The sequence below is a fragment of the Nothobranchius furzeri genome, chromosome 10 (genome assembly GCF_043380555.1).
Source record: "Nothobranchius furzeri strain GRZ-AD chromosome 10, NfurGRZ-RIMD1, whole genome shotgun sequence".
Taxonomy (NCBI): domain Eukaryota; kingdom Metazoa; phylum Chordata; class Actinopteri; order Cyprinodontiformes; family Nothobranchiidae; genus Nothobranchius; species Nothobranchius furzeri.
Window position 1 is genome coordinate 40,081,496 of NC_091750.1, and position 19,160 is coordinate 40,100,655.

Sequence of the window (19,160 nt, forward strand, 5' to 3'; positions counted from 1 at the left end):
GGAGAAATGAACATTCAATGCACGAGCAACAGATCTAGTTGACATTCCTGCTGTCAGCATGCCAATTGCACGCTCCCTCAATGCTTGTGGCATCTGTGGCATTTTGCTGTGAGACAAAACTGCACATTCCAGGGTGGCCTTTTATTGTGGGCAGTATAAGGTACACCTATGCACTACTTATGATGTCGGATCAGCATCTTGATGTGGCACACCTGTGAGTTGGGATGGATTATCTCAGCAAAGCAGAAGGGCTCACTATCACACATTTAGACTGATTTGTGAACAATGTTTGAGAGCAATGGTGATATTGTGTATCTGGAATGAAATTTAGATCTTCAAGTCCATCTCATGAAAAACTGGAGCAGAAACAAAGGTGTTGCGTTTATATTTTTGTTGAGTGTATGTGGCGGGTCTTCATGGACCTGCTGGTCCAGCTCTTCATGCCTTGATGCTTCACTTTTCCTGACCAACTTTCTCCATGGTTGAGGTCTCCTGAGGCTGCAGAGATCATCAGTCCAACACAAGATCTTCATCGAGAACATCAGACATCCTGACCCAGTAGTCTCCTGTCCATGTCTTTAAGGACCACTTTTAGATGTTCCTGTGCTTCAGTACAACTGATTCACATCAGGAGGTGATTAACTGGTTTCTGAAGAACTTGAGGACCTTCTGAGGACATGACTGATCCAGTGAATCAGGTAATGACTCTAATTAGAATCTTTCTGCTGTAAAAACTCAATTAAGACGTTATAAAACTCTGGAGTTGACGCTTCAGAGAAGTGGACTATTCCAAGTGGGTCCATAGCCCTGGAGTCTGGAAGGACACACAAGGACAGACCCAGAACTTGGTGGACAACTGGTCTGTGGATGCTTTAAATCCCTCTGGAAGGTGGGTGGACAGATGGGTGGATGAATGGATGGGCGGATGGATGGATAGAGAGATGAACAGATGGATGGATGGATGGATGAATGAATGGATGGATAGATGGGGACATGGATGGAAGGATAGATGGATGAATGGATGGATGGATAGATGGGCACATGGATGGATGGATGGGCACATGGTTGGATGGATGGATAGATCTGCTCATGGATGGGTGGATGGATGAATGAATGGATGGATGGATGGATGGATGGGCACATGGGTGGATGGTTGGATGGATGGATAGACAGATGGATGGATGGATGGATGGATGGATAGATGGGCACATGGGTGGATGGTTGGATGGATGGATGGATGGATGGATGGATGGGCACGTGGGTGGATGGTTGGATGGATGGATGGGCACATGGGTGGGTGGTTGGATAGATGGATGGATGGGCACGTGGATGGATGGATGGGCACATGGGTGGATGGTTGGATGGATGGATGGATGGATGGATGGATGGATGGATAGATGGGCACATGGGTGGATGGTTGGATAGATGGATGGATGGGCACGTGGGTGGATGGTTGGATGGATAGACGGATGGATGGATGGATGGATAGATGGGCACATGGGTGGATGGTTGGATGGATGGGCACATGGGTGGGTGGTTGGATAGATGGATGGATGGGCACGTGGGTGGATGGTTGGATGGATAGACGGATGGATGGATGGATAGATGGGCACATGGGTGGATGGTTGGATGGATGGGCACATGGGTGGGTGGTTGGATAGATGGATGGATGGGCACGTGGATGGATGGTTGGATGGATGGATGGATGGGCACATGGGTGGATGGTTGGATGGATGGATGGATGGATGGATGGATGGATGGATAGATGGGCACATGGGTGGATGGTTGGATGGATAGACGGATGGATGGATGGATGGATGGATGGATGGATAGATGGGCACATGGGTGGATGGTTGGATGGATGGGCACATGGGTGGGTGGTTGGATAGATGGATGGATGGGCACGTGGGTGGATGGTTGGATGGATAGACGGATGGATGGATGGATAGATGGGCACATGGGTGGATGGTTGGATGGATGGGCACATGGGTGGGTGGTTGGATAGATGGATGGATGGGCACGTGGATGGATGGTTGGATGGATGGATGGATGGGCACATGGGTGGATGGTTGGATGGATGGATGGATGGATGGATGGATGGATAGATGGGCACATGGGTGGATGGTTGAATGGATGGGCACATGGATGGATGGTTGGATGGATGGATGGATGGATGGGCACATGGATGGATGGTTGGATGGATGGATGGATGGGCACATGGATGGATGGTTGGATGGATGGATGGATGGATGGGCACATGGGTGGGTGGTTGGATAGATGGATGGGCACGTGGGTGGATGGTTGGATGGATAGATGGATGGGCACATGGGTGGATGGTTGGATGGAGAGACGGATGGATGGACGATGGAGTCGATCTTCTTCACAAACACCGCTCATATAGATGATGAAACTCTTCCCACTATAGGAAAACTATAATTACACCTGTTTGGTCTGAGGTGGGATTCGGGAACAGGAAATCCTCGTTGGGTCCCGCAGAGCTTCTCCATTTCCCTCAGGGGTGGGAACCACTTCCTGTTCTGGTAACTAACTCATCCTTCCCCAACTCAGAACAAACTTCCTATAAACACTCATTAGATGGTTTCAGTTTTAAATTTAGAGAGTTGTAAACCTGCTGATCAAACTAGGAAACCCCTAAACAGATTCATCTGCTGGCTGCAAAAGTTCCTTTTTTCTGATTTAACTGGTTTAAAGTGATTTTAATAGATTAGCCTACAGCAGCTAAAAGTCATTGTTCTTTGCTTGTCACAGAAATATCTCCTGAACTTCATTTGAAGCATTTGGATTACCATGGCCTGGATGACTGAGAACCTTCACTAGCAAACTCCTAAACTCTCCTGAATTATTTATTTAAAACTAAATCCAGAGGACTGATATTAGCAAACACAAAAAAACGGCTAAAGCTCAGTTTGACTCATGCTAAGAGTTGGTTTAGCAGCTGAGAGTCATTCACCACAGATCAAACCAGCAGCAACATCTCTCCTAACCCTAAAGACCCGTGGTGATAGGGCCTTTGCAGTGGCAGGTCCTAAGCTTTGGAACAAGCTTCCTTTCAGCGTAAGGGTCTCCACCTCTGTGGCGGTTTTTAAGGCAAGGCTGAAAACCTATTTCTAATCTTTCTAATTAATTTTACTGTCATGACTTAAAGGGTTTTGTTATGTTTTTGTGTTTTTAGTCCGTTTATCTGATCCATTGTTTTTCTTTGACCCAAAGTTCTTTATGCTTTTATGTTTTATTGATCTGTGAAGCGCCTTGGTGGCATGCTTCTTGCCTGTAAGGTGCTATATAAATAAAAGTTAAGTTGAGAAAATCCATTTTGTCACCAAAAAGATTATGTCATAAACATGTGTGTATAATGAAGTTTTTGCTTGGATACAGACAAGCTCAGTAGACTAAATCCTCTAGAAAAACCGGAGGTGGGGCCGGATTGAGCTGGACCCTTAGCGTTTGTTTTAAACAAGGATGATTCGGAGATCCAAGTGTGCATGTAGAACTCGCTCTCAATACAAACCTGTAGGGCTCCATCCCCAAGCTCAGATGATCCAATCAAAATAAAGGATATGGCACATGACATGCTTACGTTCTGTGGGATAGATGTGAGCAGGTATTCGTGCTGACTATGCTTGTTAGCTACCAAGATAAATAAAAACACTGAGGAACACTTTGCCACTGTACATGGGCAAGAACAAGATCTGGGTAACAAACAGCTACGCCCTGCCGGTAATCAGATATCCTGCAGGAATAATAATCAAAGTCAAAGTCACTGTCAAAGTCAGTTTAATTGTCACTTCTGCCACATGTACAGGACATACAGAGAAATGAAATTACGTTACTCTCAAACTCTCGCTAGATAGAAAATAAACATTTAGTATAAAAACAGTAACCAAGTTCAGAGAGGCTGTGGGGGAAAAGAGAGGAGAGGTGGGAGAGCCGGGAGGGAGTTTAGCTTCCTAACTGCCTGATGGATAAAGCTGTCCTTCAGTCTGTTGATCCTGGCCTTGAGTCTCCTCCCTGATGGCAGCAGCTCGAAGAGGCTTTGCATTGGGTGAGTGGGATCAGCCGCAATGCATGCCTTTTTTGTGAGGCGGGTGCTGTAAATGTCTGGTAGGGAGGGGAGAGAGAGACCCCAATGACCTTCTCTGCTGCTCTCACTATAAGTTGGAGGGTTTTAATGCAGGAAACGTTGCAGGCTCCGAACCACACAGTGATGCCGCACGACAGGATGCTCTCGATGGTGCCTCTGTAGAAAGTGTACAGGATGGGGGCTGGTGCTCTTGCTCTTCTTAGTTTGCGGAGGAAGAAGAGACGCTGCTGTGATTTCCTCGCCAATGCTATGGTGTTGTTCATCCAGGAGAGATCCTCTGTAATGTGCACACCCAGGAACTTGGTGCTGCTCACTCTCTCCACAGACACACCGTTGATGGTCAGAGGAGCATGCTGAGTGTGTGCTCTCCTGAAGTCCATAACAATCTCCTTGGTCTTCTCCACATTTAGAGAGAGGTTGTTGTGGTAAGGCGGCTCACCTCGTTTCTATAGTCGGTCTCATCTCCGTGGTTTATGAGACCCACCACTGTTGTGTCATCCGCAAACTTGATGAAGAGGTTAGAGCTGTGTAATGGTGTACAGTCGTGGGTCAGCAGAGTGAAGAGGAGGGGGCTCAGCACACATCCCTGGGGGGCCCCCGTGTTTGAAATGATGGTGCTGGATGTGTTTCTGCCAACCCGTACTGCTTGTGGTCTTCCAGTGAGGAAGTCCAACAGCCAGTTACACAGTGAGGTGTTAAGATCCAGCTGGACCAGTTTTTGAGTAAGCTGTTGGGGGATGATGGTGTTGAATGCTGAACTAAAGTCTATGAACAGCATTCGGACATATGAGTCTTTTTTGTCCAGATGTGTGAGTGCTGAGTGGAGTGCAGTGGAGATGGCGTCATCGGTCGAGCGGTTGGGCCGGTATGCAAACTGGAAGGGGTCCAGGCAGGGGGGCAGAACAGACTTGATGTGTTGCATGACTAACCGTTCGAAGCACTTCATAAGGATGGGAGTAAGTGCAACAGGATGGTAGTCATTAAAGCAGTAGGGAGATGATGTTTTTGGGCCCGGAATAATTGATGTGGCTTTAAAGCACGTGGGGACGACAGCCTGGATAAGTGATGTGTTGAAGATGTCTGTGAAGACATCAGTTAGTTCCACTGCACAGTCTCTCAGTGCCCGGCCAGGAATATTATCAGGACCCGGAGCTTTACGTGCATTGTTCCTGATAAGGGATCTCCTTACTCTGTCTGGGGACAGAGTCATCAACTGGTCACCAGGAGGAGGTGGAATCTTCTTTGCTGTGGTACCGTTTTGCACTTCAAAGCGAGCAAAAAAAGGTGTTCAGCTCGTTCAGCAGGGAGAATCGTGCTATCACAGGTCTGTGGAGGGGGCTTGTAATCTATGATGGTCTGAATGCCCCGCCACAAGCTTCGTGTGTCTCTGCTGTCTTTGAAGTGTCAGGATATTTTCCTGGAGTACTGTCTCTTAGCCTCTCTGATACCACGGGAAAGGTTGGCCCTAGCTGTCCTCAGTCTCATCTCGTCTCCTTTCCTGAACAGATCAGCTCCTTCAGCAGCCTGTGGACCTCTCCTGTCATCCAGGGTTTTTGATTTGCACGGACAGTTATGGTTTTAGTTATTGTTACATCCTCAATGCATTTCTTGATGTAGGCTGTAACCGTCTCTGCATACTCCTGGAGATCAGTGGTGTTATTGTAGGTGGCAGCCTGCTTAAACATGTTCCAGTCCGTGGAGCTAAAACAGTCATGTAAAGCCTCTGAAGACCCTTCTGGCCACACTTGTATTTGCTTACAAACCGGTTTGGTGACTTTAACGAGCGGTCTGTAAGCAGGCATTAGCATGACAGTAATGTGGTCTGAGGCACCAAATTATGACTACGTTTACATGCAGCCAATATCCGGGTTATGATCGGGTTAAGGTCAGTATTCGGGTTTCTGAGTTGATCAGAATAACCCGTTTACAAGCATAAATAGAAAGAGTTACCCCTAACTTGCATAACCCGATTTAAATGCGGACGTTGGGGTAGCGTCAAGACGTATGGACTACGTCCAGACGCAATATGCCTCATTTCTGGTTCTTCTTGTTCTGGTATCCGTGAAAACAACATGTTTCCCAGTTCGGAAGAGATAGCGTCCGCGTTTGTTTGTGCTTTAGTGTCTTCGTCACTCCAAAAGTGTGGTGCTGTGCCGCGACTCGCCATTTTGCTCCCAACTTGTCGTTTACTTCCCGTGTTCTGGCGCATACAAGACGTATCGCTACTCAAAAGACCAAGATTCCTTGCGAACAGAGCATGCGCAGAACACGCGCTTTGATGGGGATATCTCGATATGCGTTTACACGACCAAACATTCGGGTTAGAAAAGGGTTACCCCAGGTGTAGTAACCGGGTTTTTGGCGGTGTTTACAAGGACCTGCGGAACCGGGTTATTGTGAATATTCGGGTTTTAAAAGGGTTACTGGCTGCATGTAAACGTACTGAATAATCTGGCCAAAGGAAGACATACAGACCGCAGATGTTAAGACACAGCAGCTCCCAGCCATGCACGGAGGGTTCATCCCAAATCCAGCACCCTGAGACTGTGCACTAGCCGTAAGGAAGGAGGCTGAGGACTAGTGAGCCAGAATGCAACATCCAAGATCCATAAGTACATCAAGGACAACAGATGATGTGCTCTATGGGACTTTCTACACAACACTGTCGACCAAAGTGCTGCACAGTTAAAATTAAAGAAGCACAAAAAAACACACCAAAAATAAAACACATCACATCTATAGTCATTCTGGATAAAAACTTCTTCCGGCTCTTGGAGAGTACAGATGCTTTTTTCTCCTCTCCCTCCCTCCCTCCTCATCCCAAGGCTCTTTGTCCTGTCTGTGCACGGCACTGCAGAACCCTCAAGCTCCCAGGCCTCTGGTAGAGGACCCGAGCTTGGAAGGATGAGAGCACCCACAGGGGGTGGGATGGGAATTTAAGTTTTCATTTATATGTATTGAAAACAAAACTTCTGAGTCAATAACAGTAAAGTTTCTGATGTTTCACAGAAAAGCTGTGAAATTCTCATAAATCCATCTGTTTTCTTTACAGTGTACACATTAGCACAGAGGATGCCAAAGAAAATGCTGCAGTTGGCAGCAAATATTTTTTCTGAGTCATTCTCATCTTTATGTGCGTTTGTGTGAAAACAAAACTTCACACCTACTGAGTCAAATGCAGTGGTTTGTGACATTTCACAGAAAAGATGTGAAATTCTGATAGAATGCTGAAACACAAGATCCAGCAACTGATATGATGCAGCAGCAAGAAACTAAGTTTATTGATTGAATCTTTATTTTGAACATATTTTAAAAAGTACATAAAAAGAAAATAGACAGAGAAAAACAAAACAAATAAAAAACAAAAAAAGAAACACTACAAGTAATGTTCAAAAAGGAGCAGGAAGAAGCTTAAGCTTTATTATTATCAATATTAGACAGATATTCACAAAATAAACAATATCAACTCAAAGTGTGATCAGAAACAAACATGATCAAAGACAGCTGGTTCAGCATCACTAAACAACATAAATGTAATTACTGATGTTAACAAATGGAGATGAAGTGATAAAAAGGCTTTGACTTTAAAATCAGAGCTGGTAGGACTTCAGCTTCATCAACCAAACAGTAAACTGTCATCGTGAGACAAGAAAAATACTTTATTCTGCATGTCAGACGCAGAAACTCGAGAGGAAAGAGCCAAAAACCCACCCATCAGCTGTTGCATGAGTCTGGAGGAAGGACAAACACCAACTTTACAAACTGATCAATGATCTGGTTTGTTTTCATAAAGCAAGCTGAAGGTGGCACAGGAGTTAAGGATCCAACCCATAAGCAGAAGGTTGCAGGTTTGAGCCCCGCTCAGTTTGTCGCTGTCGTGTCCTTGAGCAAGACACTTAACCCACCTTGCCCGCTGGTGGTGGTTGGATGGACCAATGGCGCCTGGGCTCGGTAGCTCGGTAGCCTGGGCTCTGTCAGTGCGCCTCTGGGCAGCTGTGGCTACGTCGATGCTTATCACCACTAGTGTGTGAATGACTGGATTTGTTGTAAAGCTCCTTGGCAGTTCTAAATGGTAAAGGGCCTGTATTTGATATAGCACCTTCTAGAGTCCTGGAACCACCCAAGGTGCTTTACAAAACAATCAGTCATTCACCCATTCACTAACTTCCCTTCAGAGGTGAAGCTTTTGTAAATGTTACATTTTTCTTTATTTGTTGTCATTGTCTGACCTAAAACAAATGTTGTGCCTTTGGTGATTGTGTCCAGATTTCATTTGTGCCTATAGTGTGCTGTTATAGATGTTATAGGTTACAGATGTCACAGGTTATAGATGTCATAGGTTACAGATGTCATAGGTTACAGATGTCATAGGTTATAGATATTACAGGTTATAGATATTACAGGTTATAGATGTCATAGGTTATAGATGTCATAGGTTATAGATGTCATAGGTTATAGATATTACAGGTTATAGATGTCATAGGTTATAGATGTCATAGGTTACAGATGTCATAGGTTAAAGATATTACAGGTTGAGGCTTCCTTTTCGATTTTCAAGAAACTCCTGAAGACCCTGCTCTTCAGAGAGCGTCTTCTAAACTAACACCCTCCCTGCACCCGTCCCCCTCTCTACTGTCCACTCCTTGTTCCCTCCTCTCCATGACTGATGTCAAGTTGTTGTTGTTGTTAGCCTCAATGGCAGCATGCCGATTATCACTTGTAAGTCGTTTTGGACAAAAGCATCTGCTAAATACATAAACATAAACATGTCATAGGTTACAGATGTCATAGGTTCTTTATATATTACAGGTTATAGATGTTATACAGTAGGTTAAAGATATTACAGGTTATAGATGTCATAGGTTATATATATTACAGGTTATAGATGTTATAGGTTATAGATGTCATAGGTTACAGTTGTCATAGGTTATAGATGTCATAGGTTATAGATATTACAGGTTATAGATGTCATAGGTTATATATATTACAGGTTATAGATTTTATAGGTTATAGATGTCATAGGCTACAGTTGTCATAGGTTATAGATGTCATAGGTAAAAGATATTACAGGTTATAGATGTCATAGGTTATATATAATACAGGTTATAGATGTTATAGGTTATAGATGTCATAGGCAACAGTTGTCATAGGTTATAGATGTCATAGGTTATAGATATTACAGGTTATAGATGTCATAGGTTATATATATTACAGGTTATAGTTGTCATTGGTTACAGATGTCATAGGTTAAAGATATTACAGGTTATAGATGTCATAGGTAAAATATATTACAGGCTATAGATGTCATAGGTTATATATATTACAGGTTACAGTTGTCATAGGTTATAGATGTCATAGGTAAAAGATATTACAGGTTATAGATGTCATAGGTTATATATATTACAGGTTATAGATGTTATAGGTTATAGATGTCATAGGCTACAGTTGTCATAGGTTATAGATGTCATAGGTTATAGATATTACAGGTTATAGATGTCATAGGTTATATATATTACAGGTTATAGATGTCATAGGTAAAAGATATTACAGGTTATAGATGTCATAGGTTATAGATATTACAGGTTATAGATGTCATAGGTAAAAGATATTACAGGTTATAGATGTCATAGGTTATATATATTACAGGTTATAGATGTCATAGGTAAAAGATATTACAGGTTATAGATGTCATAGGTTATAGATATTACAGGTTATAGATGTCATAGGTAAAAGATATTACAGGTTATAGATGTCATAGGTTATATATATTACAGGTTACAGTTGTCATAGGTTATAGATGTCATAGGTAAAAGATATTACAGGTTATAGATGTCATAGGTTATATATATTACAGGTTATAGATGTTATAGGTTATAGATGTCATAGGCTACAGTTGTCTTAGGTTATAGATGTCATAGGTTATAGATATTACAGGTTATAGATGTCATAGGTTATATATATTACAGGTTATAGTTGTCATAGGTTACAGATGCCATAGGTTAAAGATATTACAGGTTGAGGCTTCCTTTTCGATTTTCAAGAAACTCCTGAAGACCCTGCTCTTCAGAGAGTGTCTTCTAAACTAGCACCCTCCCTGCACCCGTCCCCCTCTCTACTGTCCACTCCTTGTTCCCTCCTCTCCATGACTGATGTCAAGTTGTTGTAGTTATTGTTGTTGTTAGACTCAAGGGCAACATGCCGATTATCACTTGTAAGTCGCTTTGGACAAAAGCGTCTGCTAAATACATAAACATGTCATAGGTTATAGATATTACAGGTTATAGATGTCATAGGTTATAGATATTACAGGTTATAGATGTCATAGGTTATAGATATTACAGGTTATAGATGTCATAGGTTATAGATATTACAGGTTATAGATGTTATAGATTATAAATATTACAGGTTATAGTTGTAATAGATTATAGATATTACGGGTTATGGATGTCATAGGTTATAGATATTACAGGTTATAGATGTTATAGATTATAAATATTACAGGTTATAGTTGTAATAGATTATAGATATTACGGGTTATGGATGTCATAGGTTATTACTCAATTCAATTCAAGTTTATTTATATAGCGCCAAATCACGACAAGCGTCGTCTCAAGGCACTTCACATAATAAACATTCCAATACAGGTCAATTCTTTGAGCCAATCAGAACAAAGTTTCCTATATAAGGAACCCAGCAGGTTGCATCGAGTCACTGACTAGTGTCAGAGTCTTTACAGCAATCCTTTTACTAAGCAAGCATGCAGCGACAGTGGAGAGGAAAACTCCCTTTACAAAGAAACCTCCAGAGGATCCTGGTTCAGTATAAGCAGCCATCCTCCACGACTCACTGGGGATCAAGAAGACAGAGCGCGCACGCACACACGCGCGCACGCGCACACACACGCGCACACACACACACACATACCAAGCAATGTGTCCATGGTTACACCGTGATTGCTTAGTAAATATTCTATTTGGCGAGAGATAAATAAACTTTATTGTATTTATCCTAGTGAATCTATTGTTAAACGGGTAAACTAGCAGTAGCACATCCAACGTTTAGGGAACAAAAAGTTATTATCAGGAGAGGGAGAAAGTTTAAGTGGTTAGCAGCAGTGTGCTAGATGATAGCCCCCTCTGTGAGGCCACCACAGTTCAGCAGAACATCATTGCAGCTTCTTCTGGGGAGAAAAACACTTAGAGAGAAAATAAAGTTAATAGCTGAAGTAGCAGGAAATAATACAGTTAAAGAGCAGATTGTAGAAGAAAGTAGTAAAGTGTGTTAAGTGGTCAGTGTATCCTCCAGCAGTCTAAGCCTATAGCAGCATAACTACAGAGATAACTCTGGATAACCTAGCCTTGGATGGAGGCATGTTGGAGGCAGGGCAAGGGAGAGCCGTCTTTACTGACTGTACACTCCACCTCCTTCTACTCCCCCACTTGTCCAGATCTAGGCTAACATCAGATTTTAACCATCTCTGTAGGCCCTATCAAATAAAAAGGTTTTGAGCCTATTCTTAAAAGTAGACAAGGTGTCTGCCTCACGGACTAAAGCTGGGAGCTGGTTCCACAGGAGAGGAGCCTGATAACTAAAAGATCTGCCTCCCATCCTAATTTTAGATATTCTGGGAACCACCAGTAAACCTGCAGTCTGAGAGCAAAGTGCTCGGTTAGGAACGTATGGAACAATCTGATCACTGATGTATGATGGAGCTTGATTATTAAGAGCTTTATATGTGAGAAGGAGGATCTTAAAATCTATTCTGAATTTAACAGGTAGCCAATGTAGGGAAGCTAAGACAGGAGAGATATGATCTCTCTTCTTAATTCTCATCAGAACTCTAGCTGCAGCATTTTGGACAAGCTGAAGACTTTTAACTACATTCTGTGGACTTCCTGAGAGCAATGACTTACAGTAATCCAGTCTTGATGTAATAAATGCATGAACTAGTTTTTCAGCACTCCTCACTCCTGGAAAGGATGATTCTAATCTTAGCAATATTCCGAAGGTGGAAAAAGGAAATCCTACAAACCTGATTAACCTGGGATTTGAATGACATGTCCTGGTCAAAAATAACACCAAGGTTCCTTACTTTGTTCTCGGACTAATTTAATGCCATTCAGGTCAGGTGATTGACTAAGCAATTTCCCTTTCTGGATTTCTGGTCCAAAGATTATGAGATTTCCATGATTTGCTTTATTAAGCCTGATATTTAATCTGTGTGATTTTGGCCGTGGGCAGGACACTGTCTCAGTGGGGTTGTGGGTGGGTAACAGTACTGAAGCTGCAGAGGGGTGTGTTAAACTATGACTCTGCTTCCTGGTCTGGACCCTGGGTTGTCATGGAGGACTAATAAAACTGGCCATGTTCCTAGAAAGAAGAGCTGCACCATCCAAATATGGATGATGCTGTCCCTTTGCATCAGACCAGGTTTTCCCCAAAAAGTTTTCCACTTATCAATGTAGCCCACGTTGTTTTCAGGACACCACCTAGACAACCAGCGGTTGAAGGACAGCATGCGGCTAAACATGTCAGATGTCATAGGTTACAGATGCCATATGTTATAGATATTACAGTTTATAGATGTCATAGGTTATAGAAGTCATAGGTTACAGATATCACAGGTTATAGATGGTTATAGGTTATAGATGTCATAGGTTATAGACGTCATAGGTTAGAGATATTACAGGTTATAGGTTATAGATGTTATAGGTAATAGGTTTACAGGTTATAGATGTTATAGGTTATCGATATTACAGGTTATAGATATTACAGGTTATAGACGTCATAGGTTACAGATGTCATATGCTATAGATATAGGTTATAGATGTTATAGGTTTATGGGGAGGGCGAACTCTGTGAACTGGTCCTAGTGTGTGTTTGTGTGGGTATAAATACTATTATTATTTTAAAAAGCATTGTAATTAATTGCCTGTGCTTACTTCTGCAGCTTTGTTGTTTAAGGAGACCACCATGAACACAAGGTGGGGTGCATAAATGGAAATGATCTCAAACATTCGGATCCTGCTGAACTCTAAACGGTTTTGTTTCTCCTCCGTTTTTAAGAACAGATGAAACTTTACTCTGAAGGTTTTGTTTTAGCAAAAGCAAAAGTGCAGCCAAAGTCATCGGCTGAGAAGTGAAACGCAGCTTATCTACATGCAGACACTTCCTCAGAGGCCGCTCTGCCACCAAAAAAGCCAACTTTGCATCCTGTTACTGGCAATTTTCAGCGTTGGGTAGCATCCACCAGTGAAGGCCAACAAAGGAAACCACAGCATTTAAAATTCCTGCCTTCCAACATCAGAATATGTTGACTAACAGACTTTAAAGTGGTGTATGTCAGCAAGTTCAGGAAGTGCTTGAAATCTGAACTTTGCTTTGTATTGGTCCATCAATAATTATTTAAAAAATAATGCAGCTTACAATGATTAAAGACCAAGTTCCCTGAGAAAACATTTTTAATGATAATGTTTGATTATAATGGGTCACTCTGAGAGACTGAACATGAAAATGGTCTCCTACACCCATATCCTGCGTTAGCTTCTGATGGAAAACAGAAAAAACCCAGTGGTGGCTGATGCATCTTTTGATTCTTTTCTTAGTTTATTTTTTTAATTTTGGTTCTTCTGAATCGTGATTTTTATCTTGAGGATTGCTATATAAAGAGTTTTTCACAGGCACTAACCACATATCACCACTAGGGAACGCCAAAGCACCATTCTTATGCGTGATACGAACTGAACCTGCCAGACTCGTGTTTAATATTCACCAACATATGCAAACTGCACATATACTTTATGGAAACAGGCTCAAACTGCTAAACTAAACATTGAATCCACGTTTTCTGCCCAATGACAATAAGCCAATGTATGAAAAGCAAAATAAAGCTCATTTCATGAAGTCATAAGTGTAAATTCGGTCATACCATCGCTGGTTTATGGTTCTAATGATCTATAGTATAGTAAATAAAAATCCACTCAGTTGTTGTAATCCTGTGTCCTCATGTCACACTGAGCTGACTCTGCTGGAGAGTGTTCGCAAGTCTCAGACACCACATTCCATTATTTTCCAGTTCTCCATAATATAAAACTCCACAAGGTGTACTCAGCTACTCTACAACAAACAAGGACGGTGATCTAAAAAAACTAATAAATAAAAAGAACTGCAAACTATGGAGAGCTTCCAGTTCTGGGTGAAAACCCTGAACTGAGCTGAAAGTCACCCAGGTTTCTGTCACAAACCCCTGCACCCAAAGGCTCTCCTATTCTTTGTATTGGAGAGGGATCCAGCCCACTTGCATCAGTTATAGAGTAGGTCTATGGTAAAGATGGCTGTACCCCAAAAAGGAACAGGAAATACATTACAAGACGATTCAGTTGTGGTAAGTGTGAGAGAACATTTTTTAATTACACTGAAATGCAGAATGTACACAGCACTTAGGCTAGGCTATGCAGCTTTATTTGTACGGCACATTTCAAACACAAAGGAACTGTCAAATATTATCTATCAGCGTAATGCGGCACGGGCCAAAGCCAGAAAAGTTCATCTCCCCTGTGACTGGGCTAGCTTTAGGCAAATAACAAATAAATGTACTACTCTCATGTAGTGCATGCCACTTAGACTTGCGTATGACTTAACTCCGACTTGATCTGACTGCATGCCTACGTAGGCGACGATAACCTCGTGAGATCAAAGCGGACGCAGATTTTGGAGCAAGGCGCTGCAGTTGCTCTGTGTTGGTGAAGGTTCTCAGTCATCCAGGTCATGGTAATCCAGAATGGTTCAAATGAAGGCAACTGGACTTCAGCTGGACTGCCATGATACTGGAAAGGTGAAGTCTTAGTCCCCCTGGGGCTGGGGCTTTCACGTTTGACATAGATGGCTTCTTTTACTCCTCTCTCAAACCATCCATCTTCTCTGTCCAGAATTTGGACTTTGCCATCTTCAAAGATGTGTCCCTTTCTCCCATATTCAAGTTAGAATAGACAAAGCTCCTCAGATGAGAATGGAAACCAAAACAGTCCAGTTGTTTTCATTTGAACATTCTTGGATTACTGCATATCATATGTGAAATCCATGGCACATAAGCGAAATTAGAAAATAGCGTTTTTATCCCTGTTTGTCCGGGGACCCATGGTCCCGAAGTAGATGGGCTTAACGTAGGCTTCCTATGTGTAAGCTAGCTAGCCGGTTTTGTTTGCAGATTCGTTACAGCACCTTTAATTGACCCAAGTCCGATACGACCCATTGGGCTTACTCCGTATGGGCTCGGATCGTACAAGCGAGGAAGAGCCGTCTGGAAGTCTACACAAGACGGGAAAACTCCAGATGAGATGCGCTTGTGCGGCTCACGCATCACCAGTTACAATGGATTTTATTTAGTATTTATTTATTTTTACTGTTGGTGTCGGGGGCGTCTCTGTTCTGACTATCCGTGCCTCCTCGTTTAATCTTCCTACCGCAGCGTGGTGAGACTCTATTAAACAACGCGAGTCAAAACACAAGGCAGAAAAACTCAGGTTAACCTTTTTATTGTTAGAAGTCAGTGCCAAACAAAACATTTTAACTAGAAGACTGGATCCTCGGTCCCAGCTCCACCTTGTATACATTTCAGTAATTCTAGTGTTGCTGTGATAAAATCCTGTTAGAATCACTAAAACAAACAAACACAAGCTCTAGGAGGTGACACGTGTGCATAGCTTATAACAACCTCCAGGCAAAAGAGCTTAAAATATTTAAATAAATGCTTTAAAAGAAAACCAAGTTCAGTGGTTTATCCCCATTTGTGAAGAGTGAAAAATAAACATTTAGCTGCAACAGGATGGAGACAGGAAACGAAGGAGACAGCAAAAATATGTAGAACCAAACATTCATCATGAGAAAGATATTAAATCCCATCTTCAGTCATTTGTATCTGATTTTTAAAAAGTGCTGCTTTCTGGTTTCGTCTGTTGCTTCAAAGTCTTGTTGAACTACAACCTTACAGTTCAGATAAAATAAGGTCAAATGAAAACACCAGAACTGTTCAACTTCCAGGGCTTTGATGCTCTTCTCCGGTAGATTATAGTCAGAAAACTAGCAGGTAAAGGAGACCAGCCAGCTGCTCATCCTCCACTTTTATGTGTTTGTTTCTGTAACCAGAGAGAAAGTCGCTCCACCAGGGACGACCGAGGCCCGTAAACCCTCTCTCTGCAGACGGACCACAACAAACCCTACAGCTTGTTCTGGTTTCTCAGCTGAGTTGGGCTAATGAACAATGCCGCAGCAGCAGCTCAGTACTTATTCACGTGTGAGCAGATTTCTATCAGCTTCACAGGTTAATAAAAAACTTAACACTTCTCTATTCCCCAGCAGAAGCACTCAGAGGTTTCATGGCGCTTTAGGATCATTCAAGAGAAACAATGCTGGCACATAGTGGTTCTGCTCAACCCCCGATCTACGGCGGATTGAGTCCATTCTGGTTTTTATAGTGTCTGTTCCCATTTTGGGCCTCAGAGGAACTTTGACATGATTACTGAATCCAGACCAGCAGGATTCTGGAGAAACGGATCCGATTTCAGCAGCTGGAGGGCAAACTGAAACAAGTGAAGGATAAATCTAAAACAAGAGCTCAGTTCAGCAAGAATCATCCGTTTAGACCCAACAGCTCCTTTGTTTTAATGTTTCATCTGATTCCCTCCTTTATTTATTTAGATAAGTGACCTCAGAAGGTTAACAGTCAGAGAACCAAAGACTGAATCTGAACAATGTTGTTCATTATGTCGACCGTTTTGAGTTTTCATAACAAGAAATAAGAAACTAAACTCCTTATTTTTACTAAAAAATGATCAAATCCGTCGTGTTTATCAAGAAAAATATGAAATTACAGTATGATGAGTTCAAATAGCAGAGAAATGACGACAGTCTGGACTTCCTGAACAACACGGAGCTGCAGACCAGGAGGAAAACTGGAGATAAACGGATGATTCTGGAGTCTCAGAACTGCAGACGAGGATTTTGTGCACTGGACTGAATGGACACGGAGACCGACTTCACGTAAAGTGCAAACGGACTGAAGGCTTTTCCTCTCATGGCTTCAGACCAGCTGAAGTTCCAGTAAAACCAGCGAGGCTGACGAGGATCCACAGGTCTGGTTAGTGGCTCTCGATCACCACCGGCTCGTAGCCAGCGGCAGCGGAGACTCTGAAACACACACAACAATATTCCAGTCACCCAGGTTTTTATTGTGATGCTGAAATTCAGCTGTTCATGTATTCAGCAGATGCTTTTGTCCACAGCGACTTACTGGTGATGACCAAGCCAGCAGGTAGCCCTTGAGGCAGACAACAAACAGTGAATCTGATCTTTTGCCTTCGCCATAAAAAGATTCAGAAAGTCGATCTCATTTCCAAATAATTTTCTCATTTTTAATCTTCTAATGGTAAACATCTGTATTTGTATAGCGCCTTCTTAGGGTTCTACAACCCCCCAAGGCACCTTACAACACTTCAGTCATCCATTCACACATTAACGGGGATGAGCTAAGATGTAGCCACAGCTACCCTGGGGTGCATTGACAGAGGCGAGGCTGCTGAAAACAGGCACCACCGGTTCCTCTGACCACCACCAGCAGGCAGGGCGGGTTAAGTTGAACAAGGACAACACAGAGAACAATGTTCATGTAGGGTTGTCATGGTGACCGGTGTAGTGGTAAACTCCGGTAAGAATGTTAACAATAATGATTTGCATTTTGTTTTTTGAAAATATTATGTTGGTGGGTTACCGTGGCCATGGTGACCCTTACCAGCCACCACACCTACACCCTTATTTAAAAGGAGGACCGCAGGATGTGTTCCAACAACAGGTGGATCACATTCCTGAGCCTCCCTGGTAAGGTCTATTCAGGGTTCTGGAGAGGAGGGTCCGGCGGATTGTTGAAACTCAGATTCAGGAGGAACAATGTGGTTTTGGTCCTGGCCGTGGAACACTGGACCAGCTCTATACCCTTAGGGGGTCCTGGAGAGTGCGCGGGAGTTCGCCCAACCAATCTACATGTGTTTGTGGATTTGGAGAAGGTCAATTGACCGCGTCCCTCGGGGGACCCTGTGGGGGGTACTCCAGGAGTATGGGGTACCAGGCCCTCTGATACGGGCTGTTAGATCCCTGTATGACCGGTGTCAGAGCTTGGTCCACATTGTCGGCAGTAAGTCAGGCTCATTTCCTGTTGATAGTTGGACTACGCCAAGTAAGCCCTTTGTCACCGATTCTGTTCATAACCTTTATGGACAGGATTTCTAGGAGCTGCCAAGGTGTTGAGGGGATCCGTTTTGGTGGCCTGAGGATCAGGTCTCTGCTTTTTGTACATGATGTGGTCCTGTTGGCTTCATCAGAACGTGATCTTCAGCTTTCGCTGGAGCGGTTTGCAGCCGAGTGTGAAGCAGCTGTGATGAGGATAGGCTCCTCTGAATCTGGGACCATGGTCTTGACTCGGAAAAGGGTAGAATGCCTTCTCCGGGTCAAGGATGAGGTCCTGCCCCAAGTGGAGGAGTTTAAGTATCTCGGGTTCTTGTTCACGAGTGAGGGAAAACTGGAGCGTGAGATTGTTAGGCGGATTGGTGCTGCATCTGCTGTGGTGCGGGCGTTGTACCGGTCTGTCACAGTGAAGTGAGAGCTGAGTCAGAAGGCAAAGCTCTCGATTTACCGGTCGATCTACGTTCCTACCCTCACCTATGGTCACGAGCTTTGGGTAGTGACCGAAAGAATGAGATAACGGATACAAGCGGCCGAAATGAGACACAGGGTGTCTGGGCTCTCTCTTAAGCCCTTTTCAGATAGACATTCTGGAACATTTGTGGACAATTCAATCCGGTTTTTAACCGGAACTGTGTTTTCAGACACACCACTTTTGTACCGGAACTTGTCCTTTCGGCTGCGTTCACACAGCAGGGAAAAGTTCCAGATGTCTGACGACGGCGGCGGGGGGTGGGGGGGAATCGGACTCATGTTAAGAAGAAGAAGAAGAAGAAGAAAATATCATTTCTATAGAGCCTCAAGATAAAAATCACGAGGCGCTTAA

The 19,160-nt window shown here is 43.1% G+C and overlaps 1 protein-coding gene across 2 annotated transcripts in view; it reads right to left on the minus strand.

Moving 5' to 3' along the window:
- Positions 1-17,006: 17,006 nt before the first annotated feature.
- Positions 17,007-19,160, minus strand: part of LOC107386045 (early estrogen-induced gene 1 protein) — a 40,067-nt gene continuing 37,913 nt past the window's right edge. For both annotated transcript variants that reach the window (XM_015960214.3, XM_015960213.3), the window contains exon 13: positions 17,007-17,287. In XM_015960214.3, the coding sequence (XP_015815700.1) occupies positions 17,239-17,287 (49 nt within the window). In that variant the 3' untranslated portion in view covers positions 17,007-17,238. The remainder of the gene's footprint in view (positions 17,288-19,160) is intronic.